The sequence below is a fragment of the Chiloscyllium plagiosum genome, unplaced genomic scaffold, assembly GCF_037043375.1.
Source record: "Chiloscyllium plagiosum isolate Xiang-an unplaced genomic scaffold, Cpla_swu_hap1 HiC_scaffold_4, whole genome shotgun sequence".
NCBI classification, from domain to species: Eukaryota; Metazoa; Chordata; class Chondrichthyes; order Orectolobiformes; family Hemiscylliidae; genus Chiloscyllium; species Chiloscyllium plagiosum.
In genome coordinates, this window is record NW_028270142.1 from 19,604,885 (window position 1) to 19,627,125 (window position 22,241).

Below are 22,241 nucleotides of genomic sequence, written 5' to 3' on the forward strand. Positions count from 1 at the left end.
AGTGCCATCCACTATTCCCTTAAAAGATGCTGTCTCTCTTTATTAACTTAGTGACAAGTTTAAATCGAGAAACTCGTGCTCCTGATTATATAATACGAGGATAAGCCTTTCTGTTCTTGAGCAATTAAAACCATTTGATTTAAAAGCTTCTCGTTGAATAAACTACATTTCATAATTTGAGACACTTGGACAGCCCGTTCACTATTGATTGTGCAGATGAAGCTGAGGGGTATGTACTTTTCAGAGGTGTCATGTCCCACCTCACCACTGTCCTTTATCGTAAATTTAATGATTGAAAACCAAATGGCTTTTGACTTCACTCCAGTGCTACCAGGCAGTTTAGTGCAACCACCCAAGCAGGAGCAAATCGTTCAACTTGGCCAGGGAAACTCTGGAGTCAATAGCTGGCTGAGAATCAGTAAAGCAACAATGAGACATTTAACTCAACTAGAATTCAAACCCATCACATGCACTGTGTCAAAAAGATTTCCTTCCCTGCCATATCATTCCACGATCCTTAATATTTTTCTTGCCCACCTTTCTCCAGTGAATGCAATTCCAGCCTCAAAAGACCCCATGAAGTCTCATAAATCAAGTCAAAAGTGGCCAAAGAAACCTACTGCTGATTAATACCAATGATCCCATCGCCTGCGTGATGTGTCAGTGCATCTCTACATTGAACAGCAATTGCAAGAAGCTGGGATACATGTCAGTGGGAGAGATTTTAATGTTCAATCTGAGGTGGAGTCCTCAGATGCTGAAGCAGTCCATGTCCAAATGCAACAAGACCTGGACAATATGCATGTTTGGACCGACAAGTGGAAAGTAACATTTGCGCCTGACAAGTGCCAGACAACGAACATCATCAAGACGAGAGAATCTAACTATTTTCTCTTGGCATTCAAAGGCATTACCATCACTGAATCCCCCACTATCAACATCCTGGGATGACCACTGACCAGAAACCAAACCAGCCAAATAAATGCCAGTCAAAAGTCAGGAATCATGTAGCAAGTAACTCACCTCCTGACTCCCCAAAGCCAGTATAAGGCAAAGTCAGGGGTATGATGGAATCCTCCCCACTCGACTGGAATAAGGGCAGCTGCAACAACACTCATGTAGCTTGACACCACTCAGGACAAAGCAGCCTGCTTGACTGGCACTACATCTACAAACATCCACTCCATTTACCACTGATGCACTTGGCAATAGTGTGTGTAGTGTCTACAAGATGCATTCAAGTATCAAGAATCCTTCAACAGCAAATCTGTGACCTTTACCAGCTGGAAGGACAAGAGCAGTAGATGTATAAGAACACCACCGTTTGCAAATTCTCCTTTAAAGCACAAATCAACCTTATGTTTCTTCACAATCACTGCGTCAAAATCCAGGAGCTCTCCCTAACAGCACTTTGTTTACCTACACGCAAGCTCTTCAAGAATGCCATACCCATCACCCTCAAGGGCAATTAGGGATAGGCAATAAATGGTAGCCTAGCCAGCAGTGCCCACCTACTTTTAATGAATATTAAAAACTGTGGCATTGTACCAAATCATTTTGCCACTCTTGGGCCATATTTCTAAACTGGATGAAAGTGTTTGCCAAATGCTATTGTGATGTCAGTGAATTTCAATATTGTACTCAAATTCAATATCATGCAAACAAAAATAGATCTGATTTTGATCAATTTCAGCCCTCTTTCAAGCAAAACAACATGCATTGTCTACGTATAAGCCTTGACTGTTTGTTAACCAACCTGTGTTCCATTTGCTACATTTTGTCTGTATATCTCAGCTTGGAACTTGCTTGTGTGGCACTTCATTCAACATTTCCGCAAGTTCATAGGCACCGCACTCAATGCATTCCTTTTATCTAGCTCATTCATTTCCCCCAAAAAACACAATTTTAATTGAAAATGCTGATTTTTGTCTGCAGAACTATGAAATGACACAAATGAATTGTACGTCTGCAGCCAGTTCAGAACAAATGTAGTTTTAACCTGAGCCTCAAGTCTCAAGATAGAAAGTGGACATAAGATAAATTCCAAAAGAGGGGGAAGGTTGATTTAGGATACTTCCACGTGTGTTATGACTTCAGTTTCAGAGGTAACCCAATATTCATAATGAACTAAATTCAGCATTCTGATCAGAGTGCAATAACAACAGTGCCACCATCCAGTGAAAAAAGCATTTCACATCCTCAGATTGGCACTGCCCTGGAGAATAACTTGAGGATTTTGTTCAATGGACCAATCAAGCACATTATAAAGGCAAAATCTGCTAGGGTTTCAGGATTCAAGTGTGCAGCCAGTTTATTCCACACTCCCCCAAATACTAATAATGTGCCAGCTGGGAACTGATCCAGGGAGCTCTGCACATGTCATCACTTATGTACAAATCTTCACTCAGTAGTGGAAATGCAATTTGTTGCCATGGACCGCTCAAAATATAACAATGGTTTTCCCAGATGCAAAGTGCTCTGTAACTCTCACAGTCTTTGACCGCAGCTTTCACTGAAGAGACAGCAACTGACAAGGGTAAATCTTGAGGAGGGTAGGATCAACTAAATGAATGCAAGCTTCAATACCACGTTAAAATCTTGTTTAAATTAGGCTAACCTAAAAGAATCAGTCGTGCTCCATAAGCTTTGATTTTCTTTTAAACTCAAAACGAGAGATTGCCTGAGCAAAATTCATTTCCAGCTGAGTTAAACACTCCTATCAGACAGTTCCTTGCTTTAATGATTTTCAACCAGCTACCAATCTTTGTATTTCCTCATCCAATTGGAAAGATGGCTATCCCTCTAATGGATGTGTACATCAATCAAGCCACAAATGTTACTAATGGGATGAAATCTACAATCCCACTAGCTGTTTGGACGCGAGTGTTTATAATACAAGAAGGTGCTGCAGTGAGATACAAGATCAATTAAAGATATTTAATTTCTTATAACATGGCCCATGCATGATTGAAAAATAAATGGGGATTACAAATTCGGAAACAAAACAACATTTAATAGTGAATTGCAGCCATTCTTATCTGAAGGTTTCATCGCCTGCAATAACTTCATATGCAGTCATTTGCATCTGTCAGAGACATTCACAGATTGTATTATCTATACAATAATACAGCTGAAGTTATATTATAGATGTCACTTCTCTTATCCCAAAATTATTACTTCCCCAACGCAAGACACCAAGATCCCAGCTTTCCAACAGCTAGTAGAACAGTGATGCCTGTATTCACAGCCCTAAACCCAGTCCAGACTTGAATTCCTTAGCTGTGATTGAGATTTTGTGCTCAGTGCTCTTGGAATGGATCATTGTCATTTGATAACGGACCTTTCAAGACTTAATGACCCTACCCAACTTGATCTAAGAAACATGTATAAAAATATGACATACCTGCTCCTTAGTCTCAGAATTGCCAATTCCTTTTGGGGGTCCGTCAATTCCGTCTTCCTGCTGACGCTCCACAGCCTGCTGTTGTTCTGCTGGCGCCTCTTTCTTTTCAGATGCTTCCTTTTGGTCTTGATCCTGCTTTGATTCAGAGTCTGAACCCGGTTCCGTGGTCATGATTGCAAATTAACCCTGGAAGACCAATTTGTTAGACAAAGTCAGCTTACAATTGTTTGGGACAAAAACAATTCCAGAGAGTTTTGTTTCACTTGTTGGATTGTAAGAAGAGCATGAATGATGCAGAAAAACCAGTGCAATGCACAGCCCTAACTGAGCTTGCTAATGATATTCCTTCAATTTAAAATAATGGCATTGTCTTCACCCAATTTTCTTTCCTGCTGTGAACCAATCTGCTGAAATGCTGCAAATAAAAACCAACTTCAAATACTTTAGCTGACGTTCTAGTGTAGATATCAATTCAGGATATCGGAAAATATCTCTCAAAAGGACTCACCAATTATGAATCTACCAACCAAAAATTTGATCTGACATCTGGACAAGAATACAAATTCCTTTAGTCACCTCACCCCATGGAGAAAGTACTTCATTTTCACCTCCAAAATGGCACCTACTCTGTCCAATCTATATCGTTATTCAAGTTAAAGATTAGCATCTTAAACTTTAGTTGCACTGTCCACTCCATTTCACAAGCCATAACTCATTAGAATAAGTTCCATATCTTTTCCCATAAGATTCTGCACTCCCATCACCGCTACCCTCCTTACTGTTCCCTCTGCCTTCTCCCAAGTCACAGCAAATGAATTTTAAAACTGGATCTATCAATCCCAATATCTCAGTGGTATTCTCCAATCTCCAGTAAACTCCCCATTCCTCTAAATCCCTTTGTTTTGCCATGGTTACCACCTCTTTTAGTCACTATGATCCTAGAGCTTCCATCCTAACTATTAACACCTCCTTCAAATGCTTTCAAAAGACCTCTGCCCATGCTTTCATCCATGCAATCTTTCTAATTTCCCACAATCTTTCCTTTTTGGTGTGTGTGTTTAACATCCATTAAGTCTTTCGGTTTTCGACAAGCATTATAGCCATACCAAACCGTTTGTTAAAAATGTTAAAAATTCCTTGATTTGTTTAAAAAACATTCAGAGATTATAAAATCTTACAAAAATGATCCCAATCTACTGATAAAGTTTAATTATCAGTGTGTAATTCTCACAATCTAGTCTGCTAATAACTAAGCTAGATGGCCATATGCTAAAGGAAAGTAATCATTTGTCCGGAATTTTCTAGGGATTTAATTTTTCTCTAAACATATTGACGGAGAGAAACAAGGAGATTAGTTACAGCACATATCATACAGAATAAAAAAAAAGCAAACTCAATTAATTTAACACAAGATGCAGATCTGCAGCTACAATGCCAGTAAAACAGTCAACATTTGCCATCATCACTGCAGAGACTGATAGCAACCTTGGCAGCCTGGGTAGAGTTAGTGGGGAAATACTGAAGTTGATTTCAGTAAATCAGTGCTATCTAAGTTCCTGCAAACTAAAATCCATAAGAAATCCAGGAATTGACAAGCACCTCTGTTAGTCATGTTGCAAAAACCGACTCTTGAATGAGGTAAAATTGGGATTTTAATAACCTTGACTTTATAATTACTACTAAACACTGATCTGAAAACAGTAACATCATATTTGTCGAATGTGGAATTTATGTACTATGAAAAAACATTTTTAAAAATACATTTTTGAAAGCTTAATTATATTGCTGTTAGCTCCAATCCAAAATGTAGTCATTTGTTGCACTTGCTGAAAAAACACATATTAAAGTGAAGAGTAAAAGGAAGGCTTTAATTTTCTAACCTGCTCTCTGCAATAAAATCAGAACATTGCAGGGAAGGACAAAGTCTGCACAGCAGACATAGTTATATCCTGGTGTCTGCTTTCTTCAAGGTCAGCAGCAATCACCACAGATCCATCATTGGAGAAACAGGGCCAACGTGACTTCAACATTTCATCTTGCTGGTTAAGACTGGAAACAGTTTTTTTGGGGGCTATACTTGGCCATACTGTGTCAACCTGTACATAAATGAGTGCCAGGCTTAAAGCATCTAATTCCTCCTGTAAATATTGGATCATGAGCTTCTTAAAGTTAAAGTTATTATAGGTAATCTTTAACTTATAGTATTTAAAAGCAGAAGACAGCCATTTGGCCCCTCATATCTGCTCCTCTATTCAATGAGATCATGACTGATTTAATTATCATCAATTCCACTCTCCTGCCTTTCGCCCTAACCCATCAATGCCATTATTGATAAAAAAAAGCCTCTTTCACTCTTAAATACACCTAATGACCCACCCTCTCCAGACCCCTGTGGCAGATAACTCCACAGATTCACTACCCTCAGCGAAGAATGTCCTCCTCCTCTCCATGTTAAATGGGTGACCCTTTATTCTGTGATTGTGCCTCTGGTCCTAGACTTACCCACAGAAGGGACATAGCCCCTTCACACCTATCCTGTCAATTCCCCTAGAATCTTCTAAGTCGCAATAAGGTTGCCCCTCATTTCTTCCTAAACCTCAATGAGTACAAACTCAAGTGCTCCTACTAAGATAATCCCAGTATTAACCTATTGAATTGCAACTATGAAACACAATGTACAATTATTATCCAATAATACTTAAAACAAGCAATCATAATATCTAAAAATGGTAATTTTTTTGCCAATATTTCTTTCCAAACTGCACATTCAGACAGACATTCTATTCTCAGATCTCTTTACTTGATCCACATTCAATCCGCAAAAAAAAAAGTTACTTGTGTATCAGCAGAGTTGCCTTCTAAAATAGACACGAGAGATGGGATACAACATTAAGGTTGACATCACTTTATACATGTGCAGCAGAAATCCCCCCTTTACACACGCTTGCCAATATAAAAGCAACACAGTACAAGCAACTCCAAAGAATTGCTCAGCCAGAGTTCATTTGAAGTATCACAGCTTCCACTGGAAACAAGGAAAATATGGCGGTTTTCTTTTTCCCTCAGTCAGGCCCTTGTCCCTTCAGTGTGTGTTTCGTGCTCTGATTACTGTCTCAGCTCACCAACCTTGGAAAAACTGCATGCAACAAAATGAGGTGCGGAACTACTTCTCATTTTGCTGAAATGCCAGGGCGGTAATTTTACCTTGGCCATCTTAAAACCACTATTTGCAGAGCGTGAAACAGACATTTCAAGTCAGCCCATGCTCCACCCCACTGTACCACCAACCCAAGGTGATTTAGACTAAGAGCAGACCCCACCTTATGACGGATTTCAAAATTAAGAGTGTCATCTTGAGTAATCAAGGATAGAATGAAGAGTAGCTCTATTATGCACTAAGATTATGGTCACTTTACATTAATCAGTACAGGATATTAAAAGGAAATACAATAGTGAGTCACACAGGAATTGCATAGACCTAGGCTGATCAGTGCCTCTTCTATGATAACACAATAAGAAACATCCTTATGGTCCTTGAAACAGGATCCACCCTGCACCCACCATTTGGTGAATTATTTGTTCCACAAGGTCAGGCTATTCAAAATAAACAAAACTAAAACTCAACAGACCTTTTCAGGCCAAGCATTCCTGGAGTGCTACATGAGACAACATAAAGAAGTTTGAACAGCTGCTGCCTCAGCATTACCACCCACCATCACACCAGGCCTCACCTTTAAAGGTGGCCAAATAAACTCAACCCTACATCCCAATCATTTAAGAGCACCATGGAGCTGACATTCTCAAAAATACTTGCTGCCCTTTATCTTGTCTTGGTGACACTGAAGTAGTCGGAGCCCTTAGCAGCTAGCATTTGTGTTGCTTATGTAATCCAACAGTAATTTCTAGCACAGATACAGCTTCTGCAGCACATTTCAAAAGCCACTTCCATTGGATGCATTTAAAGGTTACATAACAGTGCATCAAATAGTCGATGATCAGAGTGGAAGAGCAAGTCTGCAGCTGCAGGGTTCAAGAACTTGCAACCTTATAAACTCAGTACATGAAAAGAAATGGAAGGCTTTTGTGACACAGTGGCAGTGACCCTACCCTTGAGCAAAAAGGCATGGGTACAACACTCTCTCTTTTATTATAACACATCTGAACAGGTTGATTAAATTGTCTATAAAAAGAAAATGCTACGTGAAGGTAATATTTCCATGAGCGTTAGACAACACAAACTTCCTGCAAATCAATGTGGAGAAGTCCATCATGCATATTTGTGCAGCAATGAATGTTAATTTCATAGTACTGCAGTTCATACTACAGCATGAACAAATCTCGGACCATCTGCAATGCAGCATCCAGTGGCAGTGGCCTGAAGCCAAGCTGGCTAGCCTCTTCTGAACATTCAGGCTGCTGATGATGGCATCTATCTCAAATCTTCTGAGATGCTGCCTTCACCTACTTCAACATGTTCCGTGACTGGAATAAGAGCTGATGCAGATTTCATTGCCTCGTTGCAGGTACTTGTTCTGTGCAGGTCCCTGTCGTTACTTTAGTACAAATATGCTGGTAGTCCATGCACAGTTGCCATTTATTTTGGCTGCACCAGTCTGTCTAGACTCTCACCAGATCCCTGAAAACTGGCTAGAAAGCAAACAAGGCAAGAAAGCCACAGAAGCATCAAGCGCAATGCAAGCAAGCACACAGCTATCTGAAGATAGGGCAGCAGGTAACCCCCTGAATCCCAGAAGGCTCTCAGTAATAAATAGCAGTCAGCCTGCTCACTTCAATTCTGCTGCTCAGAAATGATTTGGAAACAATCAAAGCATACGTCATGACCGATAAAGGCTGGAACACATCAGCGCAAACTTAATCTGAAGATTAAGGCAACAGCCTTCATTCTGTTGAATTTAAAAGCTGAAAGACAATAATTGAAACTCTATTCGAACAACTCTAGCATTAGGGAAAATAGGTTTTGGCAAACCATCACAGGACCCTGCAACATCCAGTTAAATCCCATAGTGCCCCAAGAGCTGGAACAAACATTGAGTGAATTTGCATGTCCCCACCACTCTAGCAACCTTCTATATAAAATGGCAGAACAGGAAGTGGGCGTGGATTGGCATGTTCCAACATCATGTGCCTTGCTGTGGCAGGATAGCCCTCCAACCAAGATGGCAATTGAGGAGCCTATGGCCAATTAACTTCTCCTGCCTGCTGGCTCTGATTAAGCAAAACACAGGAGGTGAATTGAGTTAAGATGGCAACATGACAGCAGGCAGGAGAAGCTAATCAAAGCCTACAGCTATTAACTTCATGAGTACATCATTTTTACTCACCCTATGCCTAAAGTAGGGAGTTAAACTAGATTCTGATATGATATGCAAACTTGACTTCTCATCTTAATTCTAAGTACATTCCTTATTATTTGTGTATTCTAGGTACAGATGGTCCCTTACCACAGAAAGGTTACTGCTAAAAACAGCAAATTTGCAGGACACAGAGGGCGGCACGGTGGCTCAATGGTTAGCACTGCTGCCTCACAGCACCTGGGACCCAGGTTCGATTCCAGCCTCGGGTGACTGTCTGTGTGGAGTTTGCACATTCTCCCAGTGTCTGCATGGGTTTCCTCTGGGTGCTCCGGTTTCCTCCCACAGTCCAAAGATGTGCAGGTCAGGTGAATTGGCCATGCTAAATTGCCCATAGTGTTAGGTGCATTAGTCAGAGGGAATGGGTGTGGGTGGGTAACTCTTTGGAGGATCGGTGTGGACTTGTTGGGCCGATGGGCCGGTTTCCACACTGTAGAGAATCTAATCTAATTACATGACATTATTTATAATGTACGCATTACAGTTCCATGCTGAATTAAAATTAATGTTGTATTAAAAATAGGTTACTGCCTGTTTCAAATAACTTGTTGCTACTTACACAGCTAACTATAAAAGGTTGACATCTAACATCCAGATCTAGCATTCAGCTCCCTAGAATAGAGAAGCACTTGCACATAAACTGATGCTACCACCCAGTTATGAACAATGTTCTGCAATAACCATAGTAGATTTCCCTACAGCCGTATAACGTTCATGCTCTAGTTAAGTCTCGCTTAACTCACAACAAGGAAATCATGTCCCTGAATTAGAAAATTGCCTGCACTTTCCAAAAGATGTCTATGAATAACTCAATTAACTGCAAACCAAAGGGAATGCAGTCCTGAAACATTCAAATATGATGGAATTAATAGCAAAAACTCTTCCCATACTGAAAAGGATCTTCCCCAGAGCGTTGGTTTGATTAACGTAATAAAAGTGCACGACAAGTACCTTGCAATTAATGATTCTGCAGACTGGTTATCTAAATCAATATACTTCATCTGCCCTGATACATAGCCATATCAAAAAATAAAAAAACAAATTCCAAAGAGTGTTTTAAAAAAAAAACTGAACTTGTTATTGCAATGGGTTGCATGTTCTCCCACGATCTGAGTATCTCGCCAAATAATTCTAGATTACCTAGGAGAAAGTGAGGACTGCAGATGCTGGAGATCAAAGTTGAGAGTGTAGTGCTGGAAAAGGACATCAGATCTGGCAGCATCCGAGGAGCAGGAGAATCGACTTTTCGGGCATAAGCCCTTCATCAGGAATTACATTTGCTAAAATGAAAGTTATTTAAATAGGAAGAGACTGCAGAATGCTACAATAGAGGGGTCATATATGAATCTCAACCAAGAAAAAAAAATACAGGTACAGCAAGCACTTTTATAAACAAAAATTATTCATTATATATGGGCGGTCACTGGCTAGGCCAGTTGCTGTTGCATGTTGCTAATTGCCCTGGTTATGTAGTGGCGAGCAATCCAAGGGGTGCAGACAAATCCACAATGCTGTTCAGAAGTTCCAGCATTTTAACCCAGTGGTAGTGAAGGAATAGCAATATAAGAACTTGCAGATAGTAGTCTTCCCATGCATATGATGACGTTGACCATCTTGGAGTCCTTTCCCAACAGCATTTTGGGTGTCTCCATGTTCCAAGGCCTACAGTGGTTCAACAAGGTAGGTCACCATCACTTCTCCAGGGCAATAGTTACATGCTGGCTGAGCCAACAAAGTCCACATCTGCTGAACAAGGTTTTCAAGAGCAACACGAATTGAATAAAAGTGGCTGATTCCGGGACAAAGAATTCTCTTATGAAGGAAAGGCTGAGCAACTTGGTCCTGCACTCAATGCACTTCTGTAGAAAGCCATGAGTGGTACAGTGGCTCAGCGGTTGGCACTGCTGCGTCAAAGCACCAGGGACCCTGGTTCGATTCCAGCCCCAGGTCAACGTCTGTGTGTTCTCCCTGTGTCTGTGTGGGTTTCCTCAGAGTGCTCCGGTTTCCTCCCACAGTCCAAACATGTGCTGGAGAGAAGGACTGGCCATGCTAAATTTCCCTTAGTGTCCAGAGATGTGCAGATAAGTTGGATTAAGCATGGTAAAAATGCAGGGTTACAGGGATAAGGTGAGGGTCTGTGTCTGGGTCTGGGTGGGATGGTCTTCACAAGTTCAGTGTGGGCTGAATGGCCTTTCTACATTGTAGCTTTTTTTTTTAAACATAACGGTAGTGCTTATTTTTTATTGTAGGGTTTCTATGGAAGAGGTGATCTTATTGAAGCAAAGATCCCAAGGAGACTTGACAGGGGAGAAGCTTTAGGGTATGTTTCTCTCGCAGGGAGCTTGAGATCTCGGAGACACAGTTTGAAAATAAAGCGGCTCCCGTTTCAGTCAGAGATAAGGAGGAATCTCTACCGTGTCATCTGTGCTTGGAATTCCCTATTTCTGTAAGCAAGTGGGTGGGGGCACCGAGCATACTACAGGCTGAGCTAGACAAACTTCCCACTGACAAAAGAGTGAAAGGTAGAAAAGGAGAGGTACAGCCACCATCAGATAAACAAGAATGTTATTGAGTGGCATAGCAGGATCACAAGGTCAAACGATTGTTCAAATTATTACATAAATGTGTTTTTTTATACAACTTCTTAAAGAGGCAGCAGCTTCATTTACTTCCAAGCTCTTTTTGTTTGAAGATATACTTTCATCATGATTGCGTAATACATTTAGGCAAGAAATAAAATCTGACATTTTAATTTAGAATATCTGTTAATACAAATGCATGCATTACTACAGTGGCGCAATTACTAATTGGCCATCTTCAACAATTACCTACATGTGCAAAACAGTTAAGTAAAAAATGTTAGTTCTTTTGAGACATGTTTTGCAACATCCTTGCATATATTGACTGCCAATGATGCATACTGACTGTTGCATTGTCAGAAACATTGCAATAGTTTCCCCACACCAAGCTTCCCAGGCAGCGACCGTGGGATAAGTATTCACCAGCAATCCAGGGATAACATTCTTGCTCTTGTTCAAAGTGGTGCTACAGGAAATTTTATGTCCAGCTGAGAGGACAGACAGGACCTCAATTAACTTTCCATCTGAAAGACAGCACCTCCCTCAGGACTGGGCAGGTGTCAGCCTTCAGTTTGGTCTTTAAGTCCCAGTGTGGGATTTGAATGCACAATCTTTTGACTCAAATGAGAGTTCTACCAACTGAGCTACAGCTGACACACATTGTCACTGGATTATGGCTATTACAAGGGACAAAGCTGGAGCAGCTCAAGGAAGGAGTATGGACAGTTTGTCTACATGGGAAGATTTCAAGATACAATGTATGATCTCATTGCACAGTGCAAAGAAGATCTTGCCTTTTTCTTTCTTCTATGCAAACACAGCAGAAATGAACCACCACACATAGAACACACAGCAAATAGTAGCAAAAAGTAGGCCATTCAGCCGTTTGAGCTTGTCGTGCTTTTCATCCAACTCAGTAACCTGCTACTGCTTTCTTCCCATACCCTCTTATCCCTGCAGTCCCAAAAACTAGGGTGTAGGACCATTCGGCGCAGCCGGTTTGGCGCGACCCATTTCGGCGCAGCTCTTATTTACTCCTTTTCGGGCTTACTTACAAGCATTAACAAAAGCAATAAAAAGAAAAATAATGTTTATCCTCTTCTGTAAAAATGCTAAAAAGAAAATAAAAATGAAAGAAATGAGGCAAATACAAAATTGTTGATGGCATTTGAACAGGTTTTATTTTATTTTAATAATTTGTATATTAATATGTTTTATTTTAATATATTTTAATAATAGTAGTTTAATAACTACTACTGAATAACTACAAAACAGTTCTGCGCCGAAATGGATCACGCCAAACCAGCCACGCTGAATGGTCCCACTCCTCAAAAACTAAATCTCCTTCCTGAAAACATTCAATATTTTGGCCTCAAACACGTTCTGTGGCAGAGAATTCAACAGGTACCCCATTCTCTGGGTGAAGAAATTCCTTCTGATCCCAGTCCTAAATGGCATACCCCGTATCCTGAGATTGTGACCCCCTAGTTCTGGACTCACCACTCATTGGGAACTTCCTTCCTGCATTTACTTTGTCTAGACACGTTAGAATTTCATATGATCCATGAGATCACCACTCCATTCTTCTAAACTCCACTGAACACAAACATAACCAACCTAATGTCTCTTCATTCTCAGTCCTGCTATCCCAATAATCTACTACCAAATCTTTGTTGCACTCCCTACATAGCCAGAACATGCATTCTCAGATAAGGAACATTAGATATAGGAGCAGAATTAGGCCATTCCCACACCCCACCCCCACCGAGTCTGCTCCGCCGTTTGATCATGGCTGACGGGTTTCTCAACCTCACTCTCCGGTCTTTTCCCCTTAACTCTTCACATCCCTTTACAAATCAAAAACCTACCTACCTCTATCGTAAATATACTCAATGATTTTGTCTCCACAGTCTTCTGTGGCAATGAATTGCACAGATTCACATCCTCGGACTTAAATTCCTCATCTCAGTTCTGAAGGGTTGTCACTTCACTCTGAATCTGTGCCCTCAGGAGGGTCCTAGACTTTCCTACCAATGGAAATATCTTCTTCACTTTCACTCTATTCAGGCCTCTCAGTATTTTATAAGTTTTGATCAGATTCCTCCTCATCCTTTTAACCCAGAGTCCTCACTGCTCCTCACACAACAAGCCATTCATCCCCAGGACCATTCTTGTAAACCTCCTCTGGATCCCTCCAATAGGAGCACATCCTTCCTTAGATATGGGGGCCCAAAATTGCTCTCAATATTCCATCCGCAGTCTGACCAAAGCCTTATACAGCCTCAGCAGTACACCTCTGCTCTTGTATTCTAACTCTCTCAAAATCAATGTGAACATTGCATTAGCCTTCCTAATTGCAAATTGAACCTGTAAGCTAAACCTTTGAAAAATCCTGACTAGGCCTCCCCAGTCCCTACATGATTCAGATTTCTGAAGCCTTTCTCTATTTAGAACATAGTCTATTCTTCCTCTTAAAGTGCATAAGCCTCTCACTTTCCCTCAGTGTATTTCATCTGCCACTTTGTTGCCCACTCTCCTAGCCTGTTCAAGTATTCTGCCACTTCCACAAAATTACCAGTCCCTCCACCTATATTTGTGCCATCTGTAAACTTAGCACCAATGCCCTCAGTTATAGATATAGATATATGGAATCCCTACAGTATGGACACAGGCCCAACAACTCCACACCAACCCTCCAAAAAGAGTAACCCAACCAGACGCATTCCCCTACCTTACTATCTTATCTTAATATACCCCTGACTAATGCACCTAAATACATATCCCTGAACACTATGGGCAATTTAACACGGCGAATTCACCTAACCTGCATATCTTTGGACTGTGGGAAGAAACCGGAGCACCCGGAGGAAACCCACACAGACAAGGGGAGAATGTGCAAACTCCACACAGACAGTCACCCGAGGCAGGAATCGAACCCCGGTCCCTGGCACTGTGAGGCAGCAGTGCTAACCACTGAGCCACCGTGCCACCCATATGTTGCATTTCGGAAACCTTTGTTTGCAGCCTGATGCAACTGGCTATTTCTGATCTGTTCTAGATGGAGCCCAATCAATCCCAAGTGTAATTCAGTTGTGTTGCAATCCAAACAGAATTCCCAGCTCATATCCACAAAAAGTAACATACATAAAGATGGATGCAGAAATGGTCTAAGTCAGGACTGCTTTGGCTTTGGTCTATTTGTGCCAACCCACAACACCAAATAGCACATGTTGCATGTCCAAAACCTTCTCATCAGAAACAAAAAGTTCATCTTTCTGGGCAGCCTCATTTTACAAGAAAAGGCTGTTGTTGTTGTTGTTTTTGTTATTTTACAGCAGGAACAGGAAGAAAATATTCAAACCCATTGATCAATAGCAGTAATGCCAATGCCAAGCCCTTCACTTTTTAAAATGAATCTATTTCCTTCGCATGGCGATCCCCAACAAGTTAACTTGAGTATTCAATTGTCCAATAGGTGAAAATAGAAAATCCATGGAGGGTAGTGAGATCATCCAGTTAAATTGTAATGTCCAAGTAATCCAAACACATCAGCACCTCAGTCGTTACGTGAACAAGATCTGACTCTTTCTCATCTGAGAGGCAACCCTTCTCTGTACTATGTTGGTAAGGCTAATCAAATACAAGTCATATGACAGCAAATGCTGACCCAATATTTTAATTTTCATGGTTAGACACTTAAAACAAGCATGACAAGAGTGGTCATTCTGTTCTAAATATATTGGTCTGCATGACCAGTTATCTCATACCACAATATTCATAGTGCAGCAGATACAAGGGCATCACATTTAAAAATGTAATAAATATAGATGTAAAATATACTGTGAAAAATGGCTTGTGATCAGTCCCTATTTTTCTCACAAGTCATCTCCTCAACTTCGTTGCTGAATTTTAATTTTGAGCAGGCCAGTCATGCAGGGAACATTACAGGATAGTACAACTTGTAACTCTGGAGCTCTCTGGTCTAGCAACCTCTGCAGCTCCACACCCACCATACGTTCAGTTCTCCCTGAAAGGCTCCTAGTGACTCTGCATCCATCTTTATGTATGTTACTTTTTGTTACTGCCTGATCAGGTTGGATACTCTAAAATCTTTTTTATGGTGTTCAGTTGGTGAAACAAGTATGGGCAATATGTATAATGGGTGGTCACGTGAGTAGCTGTGGTCTCAACACAGACTCCTGTGGAACTCCATTAGTTACCAGCTGCCATCCTGTAGAAGACTCTTCTCTCCTTTCTCTGGCAGTCAGCCAACCCTCTATCAATGCCAAGTACAGAGTACTCCAGATCTGATCTAACCTAGGCCCTGTACAAATGTAGCAAGACATCCCTGTACTTGTGTCCTCTCACTATGAAGACCAACAGGCCATATGCCTTCTTCATTGCCTGCTACACCTTCATATTTACTTTCAGCAGCTGGTGTACAAGCACTGATCCTTCTCCCAATCTATTGCCATTCAACTAAATAACCAAGCTTTGTGTTTTTGCAACCAGAATGGATAATCTTACATTTATCCACATTAAATCTCATCTGCCCTGCATTTGCCCACTCAATTTGTCTGAATCACACTGAAACATCTCTTCAGCCTCCTCACAGTTCACCCTCCCACACAGATTTGCATCATCTGCAAACGTGGAGATATTACATACAGTTCTTTCATCTAAATAGTGAATATACATTGTGAATATCTGGGGTCTAAGTACTGATTCCTGCAGCACACAATGGTCATTGCCACTCAGAAAAGTCCCTTTCATTCCTACTCCTTTTTTTCTATCTATCAAAGGGTTCTCTATCCACATCTGTAGATTGTCCCCAATGCCGTACACTTTAATTTTACATGCTAATCCCTTACAAGGGACCTTATTAAAAGTCCAAAAAAACCACATCCACCGATTCCCCATATCAACTCTACAAAGTGCATTCGTGAAAAATTCCAGCAGAACTTCCAAAAGGATCAATCAAAACATTCTTCACAAAAAAAAGGAAATATGCACAGGGTCATTTAGAAAAAAAACCTTTTAAGATAGCAGGCAAAGCAACCTTTTTATTGGCAAAAGGTGCTCAGAATATTTGTATAATTCTATCATCTGCCTGTTTTTACCAAACATTTTGTCATCTTGGGATGGTGCAGAGAGCTGACAGTTCCCTGTTGCCCACCAATACCATGAAAAACAAATTAAGAAAATATCTAGCTGGCCAATGAAATGGCAACTAATTGGCTAACATAATTTCCAAACACCACCAAGCTGTTTTGGGCCTCAATGAAAGCAAACACTCTACACTTTAACAGCCTGCAACAATGCAGTGGATTACAAAGCAAAAACTTAATTATCTGAATGAGATGGGCGGGCACTATTTCTTTCGGATAATCAATTATTCAGAAAAATCAATTAAATGCCTTTCCTCTGGGGCTCGGAGTTTTAAAGTCTGCACTTTTTGCGCGACACCCCGACCCCACCCACCCACCCCATCCAACACCTCCCCACCCCCAGCTCAAAGCCCACGAGCCCCCGCCCCCAACACCACCCGCCTCCCCCCAACCCAGTCCAAACCCACCCCCAGCACAAAGTGCACGAGCCCCCGCCCCCAACACAGCTACCCCTCCACTCTCCAGAGCAGCCGGACTATACACCAACAAGACTGCTGCTGCTGCCTTTGTGGGGCAAATAGCACACACACACAACTTTTAACTGCAAATTTTTGACAGGTTTGACGTTTCCCCTGCATAGGACAATGTTGTAGAGTGTATTCCTGGGAACTGGTTTGGGGGGGGGGGGGTGTGGTTAGGGTACACCTCTCTGTAGAACTCCAGGGAAAGAGAGAGTGTGGGGCGGAAAGAGAGAGAGAGAGAGAGAGAGAGAGAGGAAGAGAGACAGAGGAAGAGAGAGAGAGGAAGAGAGAGAGAGGAAGAGAGAGAGAGAGAAAAAGAGAGAGAGAGAGAGAGAGCAGGAGGTCAGTCATTTGGAGACAGTGCCTGTTTAATCAGTAAACAAAAGACATTATCACTGTTGGAAATACGTCTTTGATGTAATGTTTCTACCGGGACCTCAAAATCTCCTTCAGATAATCCGATTTTCGGATAATTGGTACTCAGATAATCAAGGTGCCTCAATATAGTAATCTGCTGCAAAAGAAAACATTACTGCATTTCCACACATTCATTTTAGATATTGTCGAATTACTGAGCTTCGTCACTTGTAATTTCGGTACTAGAGCTACAGGGACAAACAGTCCCCCACGTGGGATCATTGCTGGAAAGGAAATCAGCAATATAACTTTTTTTTAGGGGCCCATTTTTGAAATGGAAAGTGAGATACATGGATACACTTGATTACAGGATTTGTTTAAAGCCATCAAACTAAAACATCAAGTTACAGATGCAAAACCAAAGCAAGGACAATTCTCAGAACTCTGAGTAAAGTCACTTACCACTTGACAATCAGAAGTCACAGCTGAAGAATTTCAAACGTTTAGTAGAAATCTATCCAGTTAAACATTTGAAGTTACTGAAGTGAGAGGTCTGTGCGCATGACAATACTACAATTGTATTGTTCTCCCTTGTCCATAATAACTCTCAATGACACTGTAACTACGCCGTAAAGCCAAATGCACACAGACTGCAATGAGTCAACAAAGGCAAATTTAATTCAATTGAATTCCAAAAAGAAGGTAATTCTGAACTATCACACAAATGTAATCTTGGATTAAGAAGATATTTCTTGTGAGAGAAACAAATGTAAGAACTGAACAAAAGAAATTTGTGAAGTGGGTTTTTCTATCAAACTGAAGGTGAAATTGTTTGGGGAACACAATCCAGAATTGCACAAATGTGATTTGACACCACATGACATGGCTTTTCATCATTTCCTCTTTAATAATAATGAAATTATTTTACCAGTGTTTTGGAAGAGTGTGCCATTTCTTAAAAGGTCAATGCCATGAAAGAGTGGTCTACTGTATGTTAATCAATTCTATTGCACTGAAATTCCATCTATAAATGTATACTAAATGGAAATGCAAAAGAAACTAGGCATAATTTGACAACATATCTTCACATGCACATGACGATATGGAGTCTTAATTACTTAAGTGATATAATCAAAATTGACAATAACCTTCTTTTAGAAACTGCATCCATAGCAGTCAAACTGGAAGAACAGTTTTTCAGTTTTTACATTCTGACAACCAGTCACCAATAATACCAATGGAAACTACTTTACCCAAAGAAGGATGAGAATGTGGAACCTATTACCATAAGGAGTGGTTAAAACAAGCAGCACAAGATATTTAAGGGAAATAGACAATCACATGAGCGAAGAGTAAAAAAGAAAAGGTTCGACAGCAACAAAACCACCTGCATGGGATTGTTGGGCTGAATGATCTTGTTTGCTAGGTACCCTGTGCAGTTATAGCTTTACGAAAAAATTGAATTTAGTTTCTTTGCTGAATTGATTTACGTTTTTTTGGCTGTAGGCCCTTTACTGCTTTGTTCCCTAATTTCAATTTCTCTGTTGCTGATGTGTAACTCATTGGTTGGTTTTGAATCTTTCCTTCAGTGCCACAAAATGGAAATTACTATGCACTCTCCTTCCAATGGCACGATCAACGAGACTGCAATATTACTTTAAAAATTGGAGAAATGCCATCCATTTCATTGCAGGAGAATCATACAAATGCCTATAAAGCTGTACTCTGTATTGGGACCAATGAAACATTTACACCTAACAGGACAATAAACTTCAGTGTTGAGCCACATACCTGTTCGCAAAACATTTCCTTCTTAATTAGATATCACATTAATTACAGCCAATATGAGATAGTGACCTACAATATCTAACATTTTGCTTTTATCACCACCATCCTCTCCAGGGTGACTGGGGACAGGCAGAAAATGCTGGATCAGCCAGTGACGCCCATGCCCCATGAGTGGGGAAATGTTTTGGGCAGAATCCATTACTGGAAGAACAAAGGTATGTGTAGATCTTTCGCAGCTGAAGTTAGAAAACAAAAGCTCAACACTGTTACTATAAAAATGATATTTTACAGAAATTTCAATTAAACCAATTAAATAGAACTTCCGTAGTACACCTTGGTTCAGTGGTAACAATCCTAACTAAGACAGAAAGTTGGGGTTTCAGGTTCCATTTATCCAGATACTTCGGCAGATGGCACCTCATTGTAGTTGACATTGTTTGGATGAGACATGAAATCTTGTCTGCCTTCCAAAATAGAAACACGAGATCCCATTAAATTACTTTGAGGACTAGGGTGCGGAATATTGCCACTACCTAATACTTAGCCCACAATTAACACGAAAATAAATTTCATTCCTGTTTGTTGAACCTTACTGGCTGCTAAATGGTTGCCACAACCCCAACTTTGCAGCAACGAATATTCTTAAAATGCTTGCAGGGTGCTGTCTCATGTTCCACATTTAACAATGTCATATGAATACAAACTTATATTTGACAAAGTCGTACATTTATGTCATCTAACCAAACTCCTGTGTTGGCAATTAGATCAGATGGAACATACTTTCTGTTAAGAACAGATCATTCAGAACTTCATAGCAAACAGTGTGAAGGGAAAGACAAATCATAATTCCAGGTTGACAAACAGAAAGAATGCTAGCTACAAATGTTTAGAAAAAAAAAGAGTTTATTTTCAGTAAGGAAATTGTACTCCTAAGGTTATTGGAGGTTATTTTAGTCAAACACAAACCACTATTCACAAAAAGGTTGAAGCTAAATATTAATATCTTACTACAAACACATCTGTCAGTTATAACACTGAACTGGATTCCCACAGGTCAAAGGTCAGACGACACGTTATTTGAAATCACCAACTTTTGGAATGCTGCTCCTCCGTCAGGTGAAGTGAGAGAGAAAAACACACAGGCACAGAATTTATAGGCAGAGAGATCAAAAGATCATACAAATGGTGCGAGTGGAAGTCAACAGGCCAAATAATAATGTCTGCAGGTGATGATGAGCATCAGACACGGAGAGTAAAGTGTCAACAGCTGAATAACAAGTGAAGGAATGACTTATAATTCGATTAAATGGGGCAGAGATAATTACAAAACATTAAAGAGAGGTGGTGCTGGACACAAACCAAATGGCTGGAATAACGTTATAGGTATAAGAGTCACATGCCGAGGGTCAACACCATTACCTCGACAAATCTCTCTACCTTAATTAATTTGTACAGTTTAGGATTACTTGTTACTTCGGTTAGACTCTCGGCACGCGACTCTTATGTTATTCCAGTCATTTGGTGTTTCCAGCACCACCTTAAATTTTTTTGTAATTATCTCTCTGCCACATTCAACCTGATTATAGGTCACCCCTTCGCTTGTTATTCAGCTACTGACACTTTACTCACATTGTCTGACACTCTTGATTACCTGCAGAGACCTATTATTCAGCCTGACGACACTCCACCTCACACCATTTGTATGACCTTTTGATCTCTCTGCCCACTGATCTCGAGGTAAAAACAATGACTGCAGATGCTGGAAACCAGATTCTGGATCAGTGGTGCTGGAAGAGCACAGCAATTCAGGCAGCATCCGAGGAGCTTCGAAATCGACGTTTCGGGCAAAAGCCCTTCATCAGGAATAAAGGCAGAGAGCCTGAAGCGTGGAGAGATAAGCTAGAGGAGGGTGGGGGTGGGGATAGAGTAGCATAGAGTACAATAGGTCAGTGGGGGAGGAGATGAAGGTGATAGGTCAGGGAGGAGAGGGTGGAGTGGATAGGTGGAAAAGGAGCTGGGCAGGTCGGACAAGTCAAGGGGATAATGTTGCTGGAGGTTAGAAACTAGGATGAGGTGGGGGAAGGGGAAATGTGGAAGCTGTCGAAATCCACATTGATGCCCTGGGGTTGAAGTGTTCCAAGGTGGAAGATGAGGCGTTCTTCTTCCATGCGTCTCGTGGTGAGGGAGCGGCGGTGGAGGAGGCCCAGCACCTCCATATCCTCGGCAGAGTGGGAGGGGGAGTTGAAATGTTGAGCCACGGGACGGTTTGGTTGATTGGTGCGGGTGTCTCGGAGATGTTCCCTAAAGCGCTCTGCTAGGAGGCGCCCAGTCTCCCCAATGTAGAGGAGACCGCATCGGGAGCAACGGATACAATAAATGATATGAGTGGATGTGCAGGTAAAACTTTGATGGATGTGGAAGGCTCCTTTAGGGCCTTGGATGGAGGTGAGGGAGGTGGTGTGGGCACAGGTTTTACAGTTCCTGCGGTGGCAGGAGAAAGTGCCAGGATGGGAGGGTGGGTCGTAGGGGGGCGTGGACCTGACCAGGTAGTCACGGAGGGAACGGTCTTTGCAGAAGGCGGAGAGGGGTGGGGAGGGAAATATATCCCTGGTGGTGGGGTCTGTTTGGAGGTGGCGGAAATGTCGGCGGATGATTTGGTTTATGTGAAGGTTGGTAGGGTGGAAGGTGAGCACCAGGGGTATTCTGTCCTTGTTGCGGTTGGAGGGGTTGGGTCTGAGGGCGGAGGTGCGGGATGTGGACGAGATGCGTTGGAGGGCATCTTTAACCACGTGGGAAGGGAAATTGTGGTCTCTAAAGAAGGAGGCCATCTGGTGTGTTCTATGGTGGAACTGCTCCTCCTGGGAGCAGATACGGCGGAGGCGGAGGAATTGAGAATACGGGATGGCATTTTTGCAAGAGGTAGGGTGGGAAGAGGTGTAATCCAGGTAGCTGTGGGAGTCGGTGGGTTTGTAGAAAATGTCAGTGTCAAGTCGGTCTTCACTGATGGAGATGGAGAGGTCCAGGAAGGGGAGGGAGGTATCAGAGATGGTCCAGGTAAATTTAAGGTCAGGGTGGAATGTGTTGGTGAAGTTGATGAATTGCTCAACCTCCTC

General features: G+C 41.4%; 1 protein-coding gene across 30 annotated transcripts in view; it reads right to left on the reverse strand.

The window, feature by feature from the left end:
* The window catches only part of LOC122549365 (band 4.1-like protein 3), a 180,268-nt gene that overhangs the window by 131,479 nt on the left and 26,548 nt on the right, over positions 1 to 22,241 (reverse strand). For all 30 annotated transcript variants that reach the window (XM_087986006.1, XM_087986008.1, XM_043689073.2 and 27 more), the window contains exon 2: positions 3,404 to 3,589. In XM_087986006.1, the coding sequence (XP_087842132.1) occupies positions 3,404 to 3,574 (171 nt within the window). In that variant the 5' untranslated portion in view covers positions 3,575 to 3,589. The remainder of the gene's footprint in view (positions 1 to 3,403; positions 3,590 to 22,241) is intronic.